The sequence below is a fragment of the Condylura cristata genome, unplaced genomic scaffold (assembly GCF_000260355.1).
Source record: "Condylura cristata isolate star-nosed mole 26May11 unplaced genomic scaffold, ConCri1.0 scaffold00040, whole genome shotgun sequence".
NCBI lineage: Eukaryota > Metazoa > Chordata > Mammalia > Eulipotyphla > Talpidae > Condylura > Condylura cristata.
The window spans coordinates 7,382,756-7,404,329 of record NW_004567141.1 but is presented as its reverse complement, the minus strand read 5'-3'; the positions used below and the strand labels follow the sequence as shown (position 1 = coordinate 7,404,329).

The window sequence follows — 21,574 nt, the reverse complement described above, 5'->3', positions numbered from 1 at the left end:
CCTTTTATCTTTGCCTCCTAGTATAAGATAAATGTTTATGGCCTGCCAATGAATGAACTGTCCCAAAGTCCAGAGTCCCTCTTCTCCATAACCATTTCTGTGTTAAGGAGACTCTAAAAAGGACAAAATTTAGCCATCAGACCACACTGAATCTCTCCATGTCTCCTGCTACTCAGACAACTGGGCTCTAACTCATCCATTCACCTGTCCGCCCTGCGATCTGTTTCCATAGAAGGAGATGAAAGTGCAGGACACATCTATGGCCTTCGTGCTCACTTTGACTCTTAGTCTCATCCAACTGGGGTCAGGTAAGTAATCTACACTCAATTCTTTCTGTCCCCTTATTGTTAATGCTGTGAGTTCTTTATATAATTGATTATAACACAGTAGGATGATGATATATTTGTTGCGTGAATTTTCCTGGCTTTTTACAGCTGCTTATACTTGAGATGCATTGGTAAAAATGAAACTGTGATAATAGTCGAGAAAAACATGAGCTTGGTGCTGAAGAAAGGCCGCAGGAGACAAGGGTGTTAAGGTGAATAAATTAAATATTTGTTGTCCACAAATGATGTGTACAGGATGTTGTACATCCTGACTTGGATGATTATTTTGAGGGAGACTTTTCTTAGAAAATTTTAGAAAAAGACAAAAGTCCACAGTTGTAGAGTTAGAAATGCTTGTTATGTGGCTTAGCCTGATAGGAAGGTGACTGTTTTTCTGAGTAAGGAATAAGTTGAAACTGTGCATACTCTTGGCAGGTACATGATTTTCTTTCTCCTTACCATTACCATCAACACCTCTCGTACAGAATGTTGACTAAGTTATTAAAATCCCAGAGGAAGTGGAAAGAAAATGTCTCCGTAAAATCATTGTCTGTGTAAAAGTTTCAGTCAGTTGTGTCCACACTTTGCCTGATCTGGTATATACTGGCATGTATGTATATGTATATTTATCTGTTCTGACGAACAGATCTAAAAATGAAAACAAAGGCATTTGAAAATTCCACAACCAAATCCCTCTTACTGTAAGGAAAATGAGTTAAAATCAAGCCTTCCACACAAAAGGCAGCCAGTACCTTGAATGCTGTGTTCTGTATGGGGTCATCTATATAACATGGAGATGGGCCTTGCATTTATGACAATGCATCAATTGTGTGTCTATGGGCTCTTGAAAGTGTAAAGGGAGCTAGGCCTTGGAGTTGCTGTTCTGCTTCTCTCAGAGTTGGAGTCTCTCTCTGCCTACCTGCGAAAATCCACTGAAGTCTCCAAATTCTCTGCTCATTGGCAAGAACTGAGAATGAACCTACCTGGCCTGGAATGGTGGCACACCAGTTACTCATACAGAAGCCTCCAACATAAGGCCACTCTCATCCATTTTCTTATGAGCTGCTTTGTCCTTTCTGTTTTCAGAGAGGCCGTAGGGAATCTTGGAAATGACCTTAGAGGCATAAGGAGTTTATTTTTAAAACTTTCCTTTTCTCTGCTCATGAAATTTCTGATTCCTAACTTCTCTAGGTCTCAGTTTGCTCATCAAGACATGGAGATTGTATCATGGTCTGTAATGAGGATTGTAGGAAAGTGCTTGTAAAACATGTATCATAGAATCCATTGGCACATGGTGTGTTCAAAACAGGCAAGCTCCCCTTACGGGTCCTCAGAGCAAGAAGAATAAGAAGGAGAAGGAACTGCTGTAGAAAATCACAGCAGTAATTATTGGTCAGAGTAGTACAGACATTCCCGAACATATTCCCTCAATTTGCGAGTCCCCCACAGCTCTGGAGACAGCATTAAAAGCAGCCTAGCTGATCTAAGTTGGTCTCAGAGTAGACCAAGGAAGAGGGCCAGAGGGAAGTTGATTTTAGAAAACAGAAGTGAAGGAGTGGAGTTAAATCAGGAGGAGGTGCACCAGTGAGTCAGTTGCTGCTGTCAGCAAATGGAACATAGTCCTACTGGCACTGACACAGGGAAGCAAGGGGCACTAACACTAGCCAAGGACGGGCCCTCCCTGGTGGCACAGCGGTGCACTAAAGCGCAGCACTAAAAAGCTAAAGCCACTTCAGCATGAGTTTGATCCCCGCCTGTCCCGGAGGTGACCACATGGCGTGGCAGAACTCTCCTGACCTGCCCGCTGCTCCCCTCAGCAGTACGTAATCAATCTGCCTGTTCTGCTCCCCACTCTGTCTCTGGTGGATCCTCTCACTGCCCCTGCACCTCTGGCCTATACCCCAGTTCTGTGTGCATAAATAAACAAATCTTAAAAAAAAAAAAAAAATGAGTCGGCCCTCCCTGGTGGCACAGCGGGTTAAAGCACTGCACTAAGAAGCTTAAGCCACTTCCACATGAGTTCGATTCCCGCCTGCCCGGGAGGAGATCCATATGGTGAGGCAGACCTCTCCTGACCTGCCCGCTGCTCCCCTCTACAGTGTACTTCGACAATCTGCCTGTTCTGCTCCCCACTCTGTCTCTGGTGAATCCTCTCACCCTCCACATCACTGGCCTGTACCCCAGTTCTGTATGAATAAATAAATAAATCTTTTTAAAAAAAAATGAGCCAAGGACACTGGCTGAATAGTTTACCAGTCACTGTCTGAATTCTTCACCTGTGTGCACAACTGCAAGATTACTCAGGTTCAGATAATAATAATGGGTTTTATTTAATGAACAAGTGAAATCAAAAAGTCATTGAGGTCACAAGTGGCCACTTACCAGAAGCAGTGTCTAGTGTTTTTAAAGCCCTAAATAGAAGGATCCCAGATGCCATCTTCCTGCCACTGAGGGCTAGAGCACATGGCAGTCACATCGTAGGCTGGGATTCAGCTCTCCATGACAGCAGGAGATGCTCACTGGAACTACAGAGATGTGTCAACACAGCACCAGACAATCAACACTGGAAACAGCAGCTCAGCAGCTGAGTGACCTGACAAACAGCCACACTCACAGCTCAGTGAAGTTCTGCTCCAGGTCTCCCCCTTCCCTGCCAGGTGTAACATCCAACAAGGCTGGAGACAGTTTCAATCACTCAAGCTTTTAAACTTTTCTTCTCTGAGGTTGGCTGCTAGTAGTCTGTCCACATCCTTCAGAAGCCCTCAGTGGCCTTCTGGAAGTTTGGCATGGTTGGGGCAGAAATGTCTGACACCAGAATCGCTCATAATTCCAAAACACTGAAATTTTGAATGCTGAGCCCTGATAACTGCTTCTGAAGTTTTTATATTTCTTATCAGAATTTCCACCCCTACAAATACTTTGGTCATGTTTTCCCTGGACTTATTCACCCTCACCAGCAACTCCCTCCAGAGGGTGCCACCTGTAACAGTCTTTGGTTTTAGCCTCTGGTCACAGCACCCCAGGAGTCGTGTAGACAGTTGTTAAAAAGCAGTGCACCGCCTCCTGCCCATACTGGTGAGATGCACCTTCAAGACTGTCCAAATCTCAACACTCTGGGCAGCCCTGAATCAGACTGAGAGTTTTCAAAGTTGCCAGAAGCGCTCTACAGAGGGCAGAGACCAGGTTCCCGTGTGGAGCTGTCAGCAGGCAGGGACACGCTCATCCCACTGTGGGAGGCGCCAGGGTGGGTGGGAAGCAGGACTCAATGCATGAGCCTGCAACATTTAAGAAAGATTTAGGAAACACTTAGAGAAAGATAATTTGCGTGCAAATAAAAATATTCACTTGTTTGAAAATTCACACAGAGAGTACTTTGTAATGCCCATATATTCTCCCACCCAATGTGTGTATTAACGTTAATATACTTGAATTTATCTAATGTATTTTATACCACTAAAATTACTGAAATTGTCATTAATCAAATGAGCAATTGGGGAAAGCAAAGGGTGCCCAGCCATTCATGGGAGCCATCCTTTGCTGGTTCCCATGCTGGAAATGTGGGATGCCATGCTGACTAAGTCACAGACCCTGCTCCCAAGGACTGGATGTCATGCAGGGGAGATTCATGGAAAACAAGTTATCACACTTGAAACAAATTGATAAAAAACTTCAAAATGAAGATAACAAAAATATCTTCTAAGGAAAAAATGAAAGTAAGACAAACTGATAAAACATCAGATGAAGCTCACTGCAAGGTTAAAATTTTGAATTTGGGTAAAAATTCAAAAATAAAACTATTATGTAAGTATAAAAGAAATTCCATGTTGAAACACTATTGTCCTAAAATCTCTGAAATGAAAACTACAAAATCTTCTTATCACAATGTCATAATGCTTCTTCCAGCACTATGTAAGTATTTATTAGAGCAAGTAGACAACTAAATGAAATGAAAAATAACAAATAACATATGGGCTGAGAACCTATATTACTACTGTCTCCACAAAACGTTTATAAACCATAATCACATGCTTGAAGGAAACACAAATTTTATTGTGAGCTTTACCCCTACTAAGTCATTAGAAAAGGGATCATCTTTACTTTTTATCAAAGAAATTAAAAAACATGATATGAGTTTTCAGTGAAGCAGATAGGCAGAAAGGAGAGAATATGAATATAAAATCTCCTCTGGTCACAGGGGAGATTTGGAAAGACCCTTTCATGCTTCTACTTAACTTCTTTTGTCTTTCTGAGACATGGTTCTCTCTCTTGGAAATGGGAATACTAATAGCACATACTTCCCAGGAAATTTATGTGGACTGAGTTAAGTGATTAATGTGGAAGTGTTTTGTCAGTACGGGAGATGCACAGATGTAAGATACTAGGAGCTCTTGATGAAGTCCACCACCACACACACATTACAAGTCTCCATTCATCATTGAGCGATACACACCAATGAGCACTTTGCTGAGCTGTCGAATGTGTTTCTTCCCACAGGTCAATGGCAGGTAATTGGACCTGACAAGACTGTTCAGACCTCAGTAGGGGAGGATGCAGTGTTCTCCTGCTTCCTGTCTCCTGAGACAAGCGCAGAGGCCATGGAAGTGCGCTTCTTCAGGGAACAGGTCTCTGATGTAGTCCACCTCTACAGGGATGGGAGTGATGACCCCTATATGCAGCTGCCAGAATACAAAGGAAGAACTGAGTTGGTGAAGGATTTCTTAGAGGAGGGGTATGTCTCCTTGAGGCTGAAGAAGGTCACTTTGTCAGATGCTGGTCTCTATGGATGCTGGTTTAATTCCCACACACATGACCAGGAAGCCATCTGGGAGATGCGAGTGTTCGGTCAGTTGCCTATTTTACACTTAGCTTTCTTATAAGACCATTGGGGATGTTTTGAACAGTTTGTTGAAAATGTGACTTTTTGAAAAAATCTGAGGTCATTTAATTGCTAAACAAGCTCCTACATTATTATTTTGTTCTTGTGCATATTTCTGTTATTTATCATATGTGTACATTTATGTACCAACCACAATACCAAGATACAGATCTATCTAGTAACCTCAAAGATTTCCCTCTGCTTCCTTTCTTACTCACTTTGACCTTCTTTACCCACCAATCTCCAAGCCCCTTTTAACCATTAATATCTTCTCTGTTTCCATAATCTCCTCATTTCTCAATGTTAACATCAGTAGTATTATACAGTATGTGGTATTTTAGCACTGACTTTTCCACTCAACATCATGCCCTTGAGCTGCCTGTGTCTATAGTTCATTTCTTTTTATTGCAGAGTAATATGGCGTGGATGTATCATAAGCCATTGAAGTATGTCTGAATTTCCAGTTTTTTCTTTTCTTGAATAAAGCATTTATAAAACACATTTGTAGATGTAAATTTCCATTTCTTTAGGATATACACTCAGGAGTGCAATTGCTGAGTTGTACAATAAAAGTATGTTGAGAAATTTTAAAAATGTTAATTTGTACAACCACTGACTTATGTCTTTTCCAGAATTGTCATATGCTGGGAGTCAGTATTTCAGATTTGTATTTGGTTGATCTTTCTGATTGGTTTCATTCAATTACCTTATGTATTCAGGTCTCTGAATGCATTTTAATAATTGGTTACATTATTTTTTATAGGATTTATTTATTTGTGCATACAGAACTGGGGTATAGGCCAGAGATGCAGAGGCAGTGAGAGGATTCACCAGAGACAGAGTGGGGAGCAGAACAGGCAGATCGATGAAGTGCACTGCTGAGGGGAGCAGAAGGCGGGTCAGGAGAGGTCTGCCATGCCATGTGGTCACCTCCAGCGCAGGCAGGGATCAAACTCATGTGGAAATGGCCTTAGCTTCTTAGTGCTGTGCTTTAACCCGCTGCGCCACCAGGGAAGGCCTTGGTGGCATCATTTTTAATCACTTTTTATTATTCATTTTTTTCACTTGATCCTTCATTTCATTGCACATTTATATCACAGTTTATTTATCTATTGAAGGACATCTTGGATACTGGCATGTTTTGGCAGGTGTGAATAAAGTTTCTGTAAAGCTATTTGTGCAGAATTTTGTTTGGGTGAAAATTTCCAACTCATTTGTGTAAATACCAATGATGCAGCTGTTGAGGATATGATTCTTATCCCACCATATACTGTTTATTTTTGTAAGAAGTGGCCAGGCTTTCATCCAGTGTGGCAGCATCACTGTGCATTCACACTAGCAGTGAACGAAAGTTTCTGCTGTTCCACATCTTCACCATTATTTGAAGTTGTCTTTGTTTACAATTCTTATTTTAGTGCCTATGCAGTAGTATCTTCTTTTAATTTACAACTAACTAATGACATATGTTGTAGAACATCTTTTCATGTGCTTATATGACATACATCTATAAATCTTTGGCAAGCTCTATGTTCAGACCTTTTACCCACATTTAATTTGGTGAATAAACAAAAGAAAGGATGAGGGTGTCAGCACTACAAAAAGGGGTTAGATAAGGTGCAGAATTATGTCTCCCTTATAACTCACTAATTTAAATTATAAACCCTGGAAATAATAAAGAGGTGACTCTATGGCACCTTTGAAATGGATAAACTAGAGACCCAGGACTGGAAGAAAAATGCAGCAGCAGAAAATCTTAACATCTCTCCTGGCTAGTAACAGAAAGTTCTTCAGTGAGACTTCATTTTCTCCCAGATCATTGACAATACCAGTGGTATCCAAGATGCCCAGAGGCACCTAAAAGTGATTGAGTAGGAGATCCACTGACAAGATTCTAGGTAAAAAGCTCTTTGTTTCTATGGGTCAGTCTCCCTTCTCTTACCAAGGGATATTATGAAGTCTGAATTTGGGGAGAACCTTCTACTCAAACAGGTAGCACTATAACAGATGAATGGGATCCTCAGCATCACTAAATAAACCAAACATATAAAATATAAGGCAAAGATTGTGGAAATTAAAATGTCCTTGGAACACAACTTGAAAAGTAGGCCTGGATCTGAGTGCTAGATTAAAAAAATATGATGTCTTAGTATAATAGAAATTTTAAACGGCACTCAGAATCTCATAACATAATAGATAAAATGTTCAGGGAAACATTACCTGACCTATGATTAATTAACCTATTGACATATACCTACACTGATGTAAATCTGTGTTGGAATTATTTAATAAAGACTTAGGGAACTATAATCAGAATGCGTCAACAAGTGACTTCAATTTTTCTTGAGACAAATGAAAAAGTAGAATATCACACCAGAACCTAGAATTTATTTCTTTTTAAAACACCAAATGGAAATTACAATTAAAATATGTAAAAGCAAATAAAATATTTACAGATGGACTTAGTACTAAAGTGGAGATGACAGAAAATAAAATCACTGAAATCGAGGATAGATTAATGGAACTTACTAAACCTGAATAGCAGAAAGAAAATAACTACTCTAAAGGAGGCACCTCTGTTGTAAAAGAATTGTCAAAAGGAAATCAACTACTGAAAAAATGACTTGTCAAAAATAAAGGACATATCAAGACATTCTTAAGTGAACGAAAACTAGAGAATTATTAGACTTTGTGCACTGAGCCAGATCTTGAGGAATGTCAAGAGTATAGCATATGGAGGGAATTGGAATTGTGAGATAGACCACAAAGTCATCAAATCTATATCACCCATGTAAGATTCACTTTTATTTTCCCAAGTAATAAGTCAAGAGTTGAGGCTAAGCTTTCCTCAGTCTCCATTTAAAGCTTTAGAATAAAACACCAAAACACCTTCTGCTGCGGGTATTCCCTTCATTGTACACCTTCTCACCTTCTGCCCTTCTTTCCCCTCACCTGAATAAATTCAGTGGTAGCATATGGACCATTCTTTGTAAAATTTTCTAATCTGCAGGTCTGCTTAAATTTACTGCCTGAAAGTCAATAAAGAGCCTTTCAGAGATATCCTGCCTCTGTGTGATAGTCCACACTCCTTGGATTAATTCACTCAGTGGTCTGCCTTTGCACTTTCTTATGGTCTATCTCATACCCTACATCCCTTCTTGAACATTACAGTCCAGAATACTAAATATTCAGTTAATATGTTGTATTAGTCAGCTAAATTTGTTGTTAAAATTAATATAGACTGGGTGCATTAAACAACAGAAATTACTTCTCACAATTCTAGAGGTTGGAAAGTCCAATGTTAAGGTGTTAGCCAGTTAAATTACTGTTGAGACCCTATATTCTCACCATCCAGACAGTTGTTTTGTCACTGTGTCATGCAGTCCACAGTATAGGATCTTAAACACATCATGACATGCTTGCTTTCTGCACTATGTAATCTATCTAACCTTCGTTCATTCTTCCTCTCTCCACTCTTCCACATAATCTCCTATTTATCTCACTAAAGGGTACAAATGACACCTCCAGGATGTGACTTCGCCAACAGTTACACTCTCCTCTAGTGTTAAAATCATGTTAACTATACAAAGGAATGTTTGGACGATGGAAGGACTTATAGTACTTTTATAACTGTATAAATGTGTGAAAGAGAATGAGGAAGGGAGGCTGGTGTGTGTGTGTGTGATGGGGCTATTACAGCTATGAGTTTCATGAATTTAGCTCAGAATACCTGTGGCCATTAAATGTGATCTTTGCTTACATCATTTCCCTGTTTTCTTCTTAGCACCTGGCTCAGCTCTTCTCATTTCTTTCATCGGTTATATGGGTGAAGACATCCAATTGCTGTGCAAGTCCTCAGGCTGGTTCCCCCAACCCACAGTGAAGTGGAAAAGTCCACAGGGACGTGATTTACCCTCGGACTTGAACGTGAACACAGATGTGGATGGCTTGTTTGATGTGGAGTCTGCATTTATAGTCAAGGAAAATTCTGGAATCATATCATGTTCCATACAGCATATTGAACAGAGGCAAGGCATGGAGTCCAGAGTACAGATAGCAGGTGAGTGGAGAGGGTTAGGAGTGAGGGGGAGAATAGATGATTGGTAAATCAGAGAGAGAGTAGGAAGCTTAAACACAGGGTTGTTATGTAGTATTATTTAGTGTCAGTGGTTACTTTTGAAAGTCTAATGTCATTGAGGTATAAAAATGAAATCATAAACATTTGATTAGGCAGAAACAGAATTGTTTTCCATCCCAGAAAAGTAGGATTAAGTTTTTTTCCTTCATATTATAATCATCTTCATCGTGCAACCCAGCAAAATCACATATACAAAATTTAAGAGAGCCTATTCTAGGAAAGAGAAAAAAATGCCTACTCATTAGAAAATTTTACTCAATAAATTGTAAATTATTCTATAAAACATAATAGAATAAAAATGTAGATAATTTTAGGAAATGCTTTAAAATAATAGGATAATGCAAGCCCAAATTTATTATTAATCACAATCATCTAAAAGGACTTAATTGTCTGTTAAAAATACAAATAATTAGAATAGATTAAAAATATCTTAACCATTGAAATTCATGGAAGCAAAATGCATTGCATATGAAGTATTCATAGAAAAATTCTAAAAAGTAGAAAAGGTAAAAAAATTAAAGCTAAAAAAGGAGTATCATATCAGATATGTCAAGAAAAAAGATGTTTTAAGAAATAACATTAATTGTTTTATATACATAAAAAGTGTCTTCACTAAAATATTCAAAAATTTCAATATGTGCCTCTTATAGTAAATATAAACATATTTAAATATCAAAAGAAATATAATGAAAAATTGAAATACAGTATCATATCTATGATACTGATTATGTAAGGTAGACAAAATTAGAATATTTTATCTACAAATTAAAAATACTGATATAATATTTATTCCTTTAAGAATTTACCTCCAAAGACATTGTCTTGAAGCACAAATGAAGTATTTACAAATCTTCACCAAATACAAACACATAAAATGGTTTTCGGAAAATTTTATGGCCCCTCCCTGGTGGTGTAGTAGGCTAAAAGCACAGTGCTGCAAGCTGTCCTCAGCCGCTTCAGTGCGGGTTTGATCCCTGGCCTCTCCCCCAACCCCCCAGGTGATTCACATGGCACCACAGACCTCTCCTGACTCACCCACTGCTCCCCTCAGCAGTGTATTCCAGTCAATCTGCCTGTTCTGCTCCCCACTCTGTCTCTGGTGGATCCTCTCATCACCCCTGCACCTCTGGCCTGTACCCCAGTTCTGTATGCATAAATAAATAAATCTTTTAAAAACAGAACATTTGATGAATTTGGCATCAAGCAGATAATGCTCTCTAATCAAAATCTAATCAATTTAAATGACAATAAAATAACTTAATGTTATTATATACCTGAAAATATTGAATAAGTATTTAAAAGTCTCCCCACAATGCAACATAAGAAAGTGATATTTTAGACTCAAATTCAGTCATACAAGGACTCCCAGCAAACACAATATGAAATTTGAAAGTTTTGGGGACATACCTAGTAAATATGGAATAGTAAGCCATGTCCCTAATTACATCCATAAAGCAATTTAATATCACATGCCTCACATCAGTTATAATCAGAGGACACTGGATTATCCACACACCTGCTTTATTGAAGGTGAGGGACAAAGGTCCATGATGTGGACAGAGTTGAGAGAGGTTGAGCCATCAACATTGCAGTGTCAGAGTGCATAGCCAGGGCTGGTTGATGAAGTGGGGGAGGGGCAAGGAAAGGCTGAGATCTGGAAGGCACATACTGTTATTGATTCTGAAGGGTTTTGTTTGGCTTCTGTCAATTAGTCCCACAAATTTTGAAAGATTCAGTGATGAGTTTCAAGTTACAAGTATTGTAGATTGCACAATAGAAGAGTGTCAAGTACCCTAAGTCATACTCAGTCTGAAGGCAATGAGCATCCAGATTTTATGAGGGTGATTATCAGGGCAGAGTAATAGGAAACAATGTCATGGTGATTTTAAAGGGGGTACACTGGGACTGGGCCATTTGCAGACCTACTTTTTCATAACTCACATGACTAATTAACATCTTAAATCTCCACTCAGGGGTGTGCAGGTTAGCATGTTAATATATCCTAATACATCTAGGCCAGGTCTCCCGACTGCATCTGCATGGTCATCTTGTTTCAGTTGGCTCTAGAACTTGCCTGAAAACAGAAAACTTCTACAAGGTGGAGGGTATGTTTCTACTAGTGACTGACTTCTTGATTTGTGGGATTCCTATTCATGTGGAGCCTTAACAGTAGGATGGTTAGATAAGCAAGGTCTAGGTACAAGAAGTCCTGTAACAACATTTCTAGAACTACTGCACAGAGTTGAAGAACACCTACACAATTTGCCCTCCTGAACCTAGAACTACGGTTTGATTTTAAACCCTGCAAATTCTCACAGTATTTTGTGAGTATTTCTCACCCTTGGGAGAAACAGGAAATTCAGCCTTTACTACAAAACTTGCCCGACTTTCAACTGCTTGCCCACTGCAGCCTGAAAGCACTACCTATTATAAGGACCACCAACTGCTGGCTAAACATAGGTATGATATGCCTGAATCTGTTAGCAGCTAAAGGGGCCTCCCTAAAACTACCCACTGATCCCAGACATGGACTTCCAGGGTTTCCCTGGATTTTGAGCTCACTGAAGACTGGTGAGCACTGTGTACTGCAAAGAGTACTGATGGGTAGGTGGGAATTATGCCCACATATCTAAGGCTTCTGTTTACTAACTAAATGGTCCTCATGGACATCCAGCCCTCCCAACAGTCTCCTGGGACTTGGCCTCCTTTCTGCTTCTGGCTCACCAGTCTGGCAAACACTGATTCTCTACCTTCCTGAAAGAAAATTAACAATTTGGCAGGCAAGGAGCTGTCACACCTGGGGTTGAAAACTACTAGCTTGGTGGTCCTGAAGGACACCCTTTTCTTCCTTTTGCAAACTTCCCTAAGCTATTAATATACATCTGGACAGAGACTGCATAATATAAGAAACACTGAGTACTGAATAGGTGCTGAGTTGACACACCTAGGTTGTTGACAGCAAGCTTAGCAGTGGCAAAAGTGACCTGATCCTCTACCCCCCAGGCTCCCAAGCTTGCTTCTTCTTTTTTAAAAATTTATTTTTATTTATTTATGCATACAAGAACTGGGGTGTGGGCCAGAGGTACAGGGGTTGAGAGGATTCATTAAAGACGGTGAGGAGAAGAACAGGCAGATTTACTGAAATGCAATGCTGAGGGGGAGCAAAGGGCAAGACAGTCTTCTGTGCCATATGTGGGTCAGCTCCCTGGCCAAGGACAGAACTCAGGCCACATTGGTGATAATGCTGAGACTTAACCCACAGGCCACTAGGGAGTTCCCACAAGCTTTCTTGACTGTTAATCTACTAAGGCAGGTGAGCAATTTCTCCCTAAATAAAAAACTGACCTCTGGTTAAACAGGGAGCTGACTTATTTGGGGCAATTGACAAATACTTTAGTTTCCTAGAAAGTACTGCCTCTCCCTGATCTGGACTCCCAGGGTTTCCTTGAGTGCTTTCTTGGGGAATACTAGGAGGGGATACTCACCTCTTACCTGCCTACTTCAGGACCTTCAGCAGCTCCTAGCTTGCCTTAATGGGACAAGCCCACACCTCCCCAAGAGATTACAGATTGCTGACTGGGCATTAAGCTAATGGTACCCGAGTCTTCTGAAGATTAACCTGGTAGTATTGAGAAACACAAGCCTTCCCCTTGCCTGGCTTCACAGACAACTGAATTGCCTAACTACTGTGCAATCTGTAATTTTCCAAGGTACTTTTCTGCAGCCCAAGCCCATAGAAACCTGACACTGTACTTATGTGAGAGCTTCAGGGAAAAATACACTGCTACCAAAACCTGATGAAATCAGACCTAGGCTACATACAAAAGGTCAGAGCTTCGGGATCCTAGGAGCGCTAAATGAAGTTTACTTGAATAAACTTGATCAGATGCGGATTACGTCTCTTTCTCTTTACTCAAGCAACAAGTACCATTGAGGGAGGTTTATGCACTTGGCAATATAGTGAAACTACCTTTACATCCTACATATCTCTGGCCTACATACTATAAGATGGATTCTTGGACCACCACTCCATTCTATATCTTGAGCTCAACCACCCTGATCCATCATATACTTTCAAACAGTACAACGACAGAAAACACAGCATCCAAGGACAACACCCTACACCAGTAACCTGTACCTGCAACTCATAATTAAGACTGTCACAGCAGAGCTAACAAGGAAATCAGTCTGGTTTAATCTATGGAAATAATAACAGTATATCAAATAGAATAAGAAGGCTGAGAAACTCACCCCAGTTTATGTATCAAAATCAATTTCCCAATCAAAACTTGGTAAAAATCCCCTGTACAATAGAATTAACCAAAATTAGAAGAAAACTTAAAAGCAACAATTTTTTTAAGATTTATTTATTTATACATATCTGAACTGGGGTACAGGCCAGAGATGCAGGGGAGTGAGAGGATTCACCAGGGACAGAGTGGAAACATAGCAAATGGATTGACCAAGATATACTGCTAAGGGTGAGACAGGAGAGGTCTGTTGTGCCTCGTGGGTCACCTCCTGGTTGGGGATTGAACTCATGCTGCATGGCTGCAGATGGCTTCATAGTGCTGCTTTAACCCTTTGCACCATCAGGGAGGCCCCAAAGTAACAGTTTTAATGATGCTTTTGAAATTAAAATAACAATATTTTTTTTAAAAAATGAGAAAATCAATAAGGACAGGGAACATATGAAAAATATCCAAACAGAAGTCACAGAGATAAAGAATTCAGTGACTGAAATTAAAAATGCATTTGAGGGCCGTACCTGTAGACTCAATGAGACTAATGAAATAGTCCATCAGATGGAAGAGTGAGTCGTGAAATTATCCAAAAGACCAGCAAAAATAGAAAAGAGTTGAGGGAAGTGAAGAACAACATCAAGAGAACAACATTTACATCACAGAGGTTTGCAAAAGGAGAAGACAGAGAGAAAGAAGCAGAAATCCTATTTAAAGAAATAATAGCTGATTACTGTAAGATTGAGCACACAAAATTAAAATAACAAGCCACTGTAGCACTGGTACCAGCAGGCATCTCTTCAGGGTGCTTCTACTAAGATATCAGGTACTGGTGGCCAGACAAAGTCTGGTGTAATTACACCAGACTTCACAAGGAAATTGATGCTGTATATGGATTAATGGGCACTATCCCTGAACATCACCAAGTCTTTTTATGCTACTGATCTCTTCCCCTACATGCATGCTTTAACCTTTGTTTCTGAGCCCTCTCTCTGCCTTCCCTCTGTTCCAGGTGAGCGGCACAGGGTCTCCAGTCTCCAACAGCCATGTAGGCAGGCCCATGCTTTCCTGGGACCCTGAAGTGGGAATATTTCTATAAAGATGTTTTATGAGGCCAACGTTACCCTGAAAATAAAAGCAAACAAGAACATTACCAAAAAAGCAATCTATATAACAGTATTCCTGGTGAACATTCATGCAAAAATCTTCAAGAAAATCTTAGCAAATCAAATTCAATAAAAAGGATAATACATTATGACCAAGTGGGATTCGAGAGCTCTAAGGATATTTCAAAATACACATATCAATCAGAGTAATAACTATCAACAAAACGATAAATAAAAAAACATGGTTTATCAGTGGATGAAAAGAAAGATTTGACAAGATTTAACATATATTTATGATAAAAACATACCTTAATATAATAAAGAACAAAATGACAAGCCCACAGCTAACATGATACACAATGATAAGAAATGAATGTTTTTTCTCTTAAAATCATGTACAAAATAAATATATTCACTTTCACCTCTATCATCCATCATGTTCTAGAAGTTCTAACTAGACCTTATGCCAAAGAAAGGTATAAAAGGAATCCAAATTCAAAAAGAACATGTAAAACTACCACCAATGCAATGAGTTGATGATATACATAGACTCCACTTAAAAAAAAAAATAGTGAAACATAAAACAGTACAGTAATGTGAAGACTACAAAATCAACATACTAATGTCTGCTTTGTTCCTATATGCAAACAATAAATTAGAATAGGAAGAAATAAATAAATAATCGTATTTGCAATTGCATCAAAAAATTAAGTACATGGGGACTATAATTTTTTCAATAATTGTAAGTAAAACCAAGATAAATTTCAACAACCAGAAACCTAAAAATAAAACTTTTTATAAGTCTTGAAATTGAACTGAATTTAGTTGGTGTCCTAAAAAGTTATCTAAAAATTCCTACAGCAAGCATCCTTCCTAATAGTATGCCATTTAAAAATAATTATTTGTTCATACAAAACTGGGGTGCAGGCCAGAAATGCAAGGGCAGTGAGAGGATTCACCAGAGACAGCATGGGAAGCAGAACAGGCAGATTGATGAAATACTGAGGGGAGCAGCAGGCAGGTCAGGCGAGATCTTCTGCACCATGTGGGTCACCTCTGGGGCTGGGGATTGAACTCACACGAAGTGGCTGCAGCTTGCTTGCAGTGCTGTGCATTAACTCGTTGCACCACCATGGAGGGCCCTGATATACCATTTGTAATTGTGAAGTTTATAACTGTGAATACTATATTCAATTACTAGCTGTATAATGAAAGAAGATGATAAAGAAGCTAAAGCATTTAGAAAGGAGAAATAGAATAGTCATTTTTCACAGGGTATATAATGGCATATAAAATTTAGAAATTTGAAATCTAGAAAAATCTACAAGTTATTTTAGTTCAAATAACTTTTCATATGCTCATAATAATAACAAATAACATTAATTTCACACAGCACACACACAAAAAACAACATGCCATGTTTAGTAGCAACAAAATATGTAGCTAAGAGTAAATCCTAAACTTTTTCAAACTTTCCCAAAGATACACAAAACTTTATTAAATACACCAATAAAACTAAAATAAGGAAAAAGATGTAACTTCTTTCAGGTAACAAAATGTATAATTTTAAAGTTGTCATTCCCAGAATTGATCTATATAGTCAATATTATTCTATTGAAAAACTCAACATAGTTTTTGAACCTGAAAAATTCTAAATTTATGTGACTAAGCAATTTTCACAGAATGTTTAAAAACCACAGTAAATTCTGAAAAAAATTGAGAGGTTTAGTCTAATATATCAATATAGCTGTGGCTATATTGTTAAAAGTATATGTCAGTCAAGATGATAATGTCATTCAAGACAGATCAGTGGACAATGGCACAGAACAGAGAGCAGCGAACTCTCCATATCTGAATAGAAGTCTGACGTGACATGCTGCGTCAGCAACAGCACAGTGAGAAAGAAAGGAAACAGAAGAGGAGAGGCAGGCTGCAGAAAGCAAGATGGTACACAAGAGCAAGCCCTAACCTTGTTATTGACAGAAAAGGCAGGTCAAACTTAACACTGGAGTTTGGGCTTTATGGGGAGAGAGTCTGCTGATATATTCCTGACTCCCACCTATGGCTCCAATCTTATTAACAAGGCATTCCACTTGTCAGGACTTGGGGCACTAAGCCCCAGGCATTCCCAGTCTTGCCTTGGGATGGATAGCTATTGCCCCAGGGTGATCAAGTGTCCTGCTCTGGTCTAACTCCAAAGAAGCCTATTTGTTACATCCACAGCAACAGTGTTTTAACATTGTTGTCATAGTGTGTGAAGGAGAATCCAGTTAAATAATGATATTGGCATAGTTATCTGCTCAGAAAAAAATGAAATCAAACTTTACATTATTTTTTCTACAAAAATAAAATCTAGATGGAGGAAGACTTATACAATGCTTTAGACATATAGAAAAATACAAGAAGAAAAATACAATGGTTTAGACAAATAAAAGACAATTATAGAAAAATATCTTTTTTTAATCTTGTGGTATGAGATGATTCCTTAACTGGGAATCAAGCTGTGTTTTCGTTCAAAACTGACTGAAGGGACTGTGAACTGTTTTTCAGAGACTTTATTCCAGCCTTCACCCTGGCGCCTGCCGTCTATTTTACTGGGAGTACTCTTCTTTGTCCTGTGTGTTGGTTTCACTGGTCTGGGAATTTTCCTCTACAAATCTCAGGGTAAGTGAGAGAGAGAAGCATGGGTTTGTGACCTATTCACACACCCAGTGGGGCAGGGTCAGGAAGCTCCTACTTGCCTCTTTGATGTTTTCTTTCAGCCCCAGGACCTTACCATTGAGCCCCAGAGATCACAGTCCACACCCTCTGTGGGACTGGCCTGAAGCAAACATTTTCTGTAGGAAATGGAAATGGCCTCCCTACCAGGCCCTTCCTGCCCCACAAAGACCCAGAACTAGGGAAAGGCTGATTTTCAGTACCTACAGGGCAGGCATAAATTTATAAGAAAACATAAAAATTCCAGTAAAAAACAAATGTTTCAATGTAGTGGCAAAGACTTATATCAAAGGAAATAAAAGTGAAGACAACACGATAAAACAATATTCAGTTTCAATAAGACATTTTACCTAAATAACTAAATTTTTCCTTATAAGTGATGCTGCCCCCTCAGAATGAGTGCCTTAAGCCCTTCTCTCATGCCAGCACCCTTCTCCCTGAGGCCCCCACAACATCCCTGAAGTCAACGCCTCCTTTTAATGGGAATGTACTCATCTCTTATTTTGTGCCAGACAGAGACACTCATCAGAGGGTGAGGGTGGGACAAAGGGGAGTTCTAAGGTTGCTCTAGCTCTTCACTCAGCCTGTCCTCCCAAGCAGGAGGCCAGGGCTATGCTTGTGCCTTACACACTCTTGTATTCCCCACTGACAACTGCATTTCTGTTTCAGAGAAAAAACAGACAGAATTGGGTAAGTGTCTTGTCATGTTCTGAGCTTTCAAACCCAGTTCTTCCAGGTGCATCCTGTTGCATGGTTTGAGCCATCTCTACGCTATCTTGACTTTATAACATGAAAAATCAAGGGAAGGCAAAGGGAAAGCTATCCCATTCATTACTAGTTAATTCACCCTTCATATTTGGTATTTATGATGGGCACTTGAATTCCAAAACCCCTAAAATTGTCTACAAAGTTTCCCTTTTGTACTTTTTGTGGGAGAAGGAAATTAAGGTTTCTGAGAATGTGTGAACCAAAATGGGGAAGAGTTTGTGTTGTGTCTCCCTTTACATCCTGTCTGGGCTGTTGCCTTGTGCCTTCATCCAGGCTTGTATCAGCCTCAGAATATTCTAGGTTTTTGTGTGTCACAGAAAAACTGGGGAAGAATGTTACCCAGAGATTTCTTCTCTATGGGTCCCTGTTCTATGATGTGAGCTTCTTTTGTGTTTTCTTTTTCAGAGTGGAGAAGGGAGTACAAACAAGCAGGTGAGAGAAATCACTCCCCCAAGGCCCCAATTTAAGATCCCTAGTCAGTCCCTAGATTTCTTGCATCCTGAGATTCATGGGTCCTGAAAGTCTCTGATGGGAACTCTGAAACCTGTCCGCCGACCTTGGGAGAGTTGCATTTACAGAGAATCACCACGGCTTTCATCAAACTGCTTGGGACCTGTGACACTCAAAAAGGTCAACACCCTTGCTCTCCCCTCTCCCAATGTCTTGCCCCCATGTGAGACATGACCTCTCTACTCTGCTTGTTTTCAGAATGGAGAAAGGCCCGGAAACATGCAGGTACCAACAGCCACTGAGGGAGTGACAGTGGGACAGAACCTCAGAGGGTGTGGGAGAGGGAGCTGACCAGTATCAGAGAAGGAGATGTGGAGGAACAGCAAGGCTGCCCGGCCTGCAAGTGATGGATCTGTAATGTGGGGCATTACAGATGTGGGGTGGAATAGGTTCCACCCTAGGGTGTAGCTTCCCTCAGACACATTTCCCAGCTTAGACTTAGAAGGGGAGAGGGCAGGGGCAAGGTCAGCCAGATGGTGGTTGCAATAAATTCCCAGGGAATTGAGGACACTCATGAGGGGCTGGACTGAGGAGAATGAGTACAGTTGTCAGGACTGAGGGTGAGAGAAGGGAGATAAATGGGACAAGGAAGGACCCCCAAAGTTATATACATGGAAGAATATTAGTAGGGTTAGGTCTATACAGAAGTCAGAACCTTACATTAGGGCATATCTAGGCATGGTGAAGACCCAGGCTGCACTGGACATGGGGAGGGGGGGCTGGAAGGACAGTAAATGATGGAGACTTTGGCTCCATCCCCCTGAGGCAGTCTGCAGTGGGAGGTGCTGCTCTAGGCCCAGCCAGTTCTCTTCAGTATAATTCATCCTGTTTCCTCATGACCAGTGGAGGTGACTCTGGACCCAGACACGGCTCATCCCCGTCTCTGCATTTCTGATCTGAAAGCTGTGACCGATAGTTTTTACCAGGTTGTGCCCTACTTGAAGAAGAGGTTCTCGATGAAGTGTGTGGTGGCTTCTCAGGGTTTCCAGGCAGGGAAACACTACTGGGAGGTCGATGTGGGACACAATAAATATTGGGGCTTGGGCGTCTGCCGGGATGATGTTAACAGAAAGAGAAATTTTGAGAATTTGTCTCCCGAAAATGGGTACTGGGTGCTGAGACTGAATGAAAAAAATAAGTACTTCACATTCATAACTGACAGAATTGAACTATCTCCGAGAATCCCCCCTACACGAGTAGGGGTCTTCCTGGACTATGAAGGTGGGACCATCTCCTTCTTCAATATAAATGATCAGTCGCTCATTTGTACCCTGACACATCAGTTTGACGGGTTGTTGAGGCCCTATATCCTGTGTGAAGATTATTGTACAACTCCTCTAGTCATCTGTGCTGTGCCGCAGACATCAGAGGAAGAAGCTCCTCCAGAACCACTGATGCAGACGACTTGGAGCCCTCTGCGCAGGTGACCACGTCCTTCCTTTCCAAGAGTGATGCCCAGAGGAACTAACTTCCCTCTAGGACACCAGGTGTTCCTCAAGCTACAGAACTAACTTCCCTCTAGGACACTAGGTCTCTCAGGCTACAGAACCCAGTAGTAGCCAGCAGTGATGGCTTCAGGTAGGGGGAATTCATGTTCCCTCAGGTGCAGAGACAAGAAGACTGACAGTGAATATAGTTTGTGCCAACTCTTTGATAACCAAATGAACTTTACAAGCAAAAACCTCTCAGGCTTCTCATCTATTTTTTTTAAAAAAGATTTATTTATTTATATGTACAAGAACTGAGGTACACATCAAGGTGCGGAGTGTGAGAGGATTCGCCAGAGATAGAGTTGGGAGCAAAACAGGCAGATCTGCTGAAATACATTGTTGAGGGGAGCAGTGGGCAGGTCAGGAGAGGTCTGCCATGCCATGTGGGTCACCTTTCTGCCTGGGGATTGAACTTGTGCGACAGTGGTTGTGGATAGCTTCATAGTGCTGTGCTGTAACTGCTGCACAACGATGGAGGGTCGCTCAGGCTTCTCAACTATTAACAACAACAACAACAACAAAAAGGTGTAATGATTCCCATTTCAGGGTCACAAGGAAGACTAAAGAGACAGTGACTGTGAATCATAACTCCTTCTTCTCCATTAACAATATCATTAATTATGCATTCCTTATTTTATTATTAAAATGTTTCATAAAACAATATCTGTTTATTTCATATTAATTCACCTTTCACTGTTCCAAATAATCAATGAAAGAATTATTGAATAGCGCCCCTGTGCTACGCCCAAACTCATGGCACAACTCATCCTACAGAGTCTGCTTTACCCTGACACTAAAGTTAAACAGTACAAGAATAGACTGGAAAACTACGTCCATAGCTCAGAAAAACTTAGATGCAATCTTCCTAAAAAACTTTTTATCAAATTAAAATACCTATATTCATATCACTTCTGACAGTTGGTTATCCCAGGACTGCAGGTGGATGTTATATTCAAACATTTACCAAAGTAATTCACTACATTAATGAAGTTAATGTTGCAGAAAAATGCACATGACAAATCCAACATCAAATAGTAACAGAAATTTGCCAATAAAGATACGCAAATGCCAATTAAGTACACAAAAATATGTGCAATGTCATTAGATATTAAGAAAAGGTAAAGTAAATCCATAGTAAGACATTATAAACTTCTATTAGAATGAGTGAAATAAAAAAAAAACTGATCACATGAAATTTGGCAAGAATAGAAGTACTGAAACTCATACCTGCTGATCATCACTTTGGAAAACAGTTTGACAGTTTCTTTAAAAGTTAAGAATCCCCTTATGTGGTCTTTCTATTCCACTCTGAATGTTTGTCAAGAAAAATGAAAATACATGAATGTTCATGACATTTTTATTGGTAATAGCTCCACGTTGAAGATACCCACACCTATCAACAGA

The 21,574-nt window shown here is 40.0% G+C and overlaps 1 protein-coding gene across 1 annotated transcript; it reads left to right on the top strand.

Annotated features, from left to right (window-relative positions):
- The first annotated feature begins 259 nt into the window (after positions 1 to 259).
- LOC101624818 (butyrophilin-like protein 3) lies at positions 260 to 20,107 on the top strand. Its single transcript, XM_004695882.1, is given in 7 exon segments — positions 260 to 308; positions 4,821 to 5,168; positions 8,984 to 9,259; positions 17,235 to 17,371; positions 18,578 to 18,602; positions 18,879 to 18,905; positions 19,524 to 20,107. Coding segments are annotated over 7 exon segments (1,446 nt in total).
- The last annotated feature ends 1,467 nt before the right edge of the window (positions 20,108 to 21,574 follow it).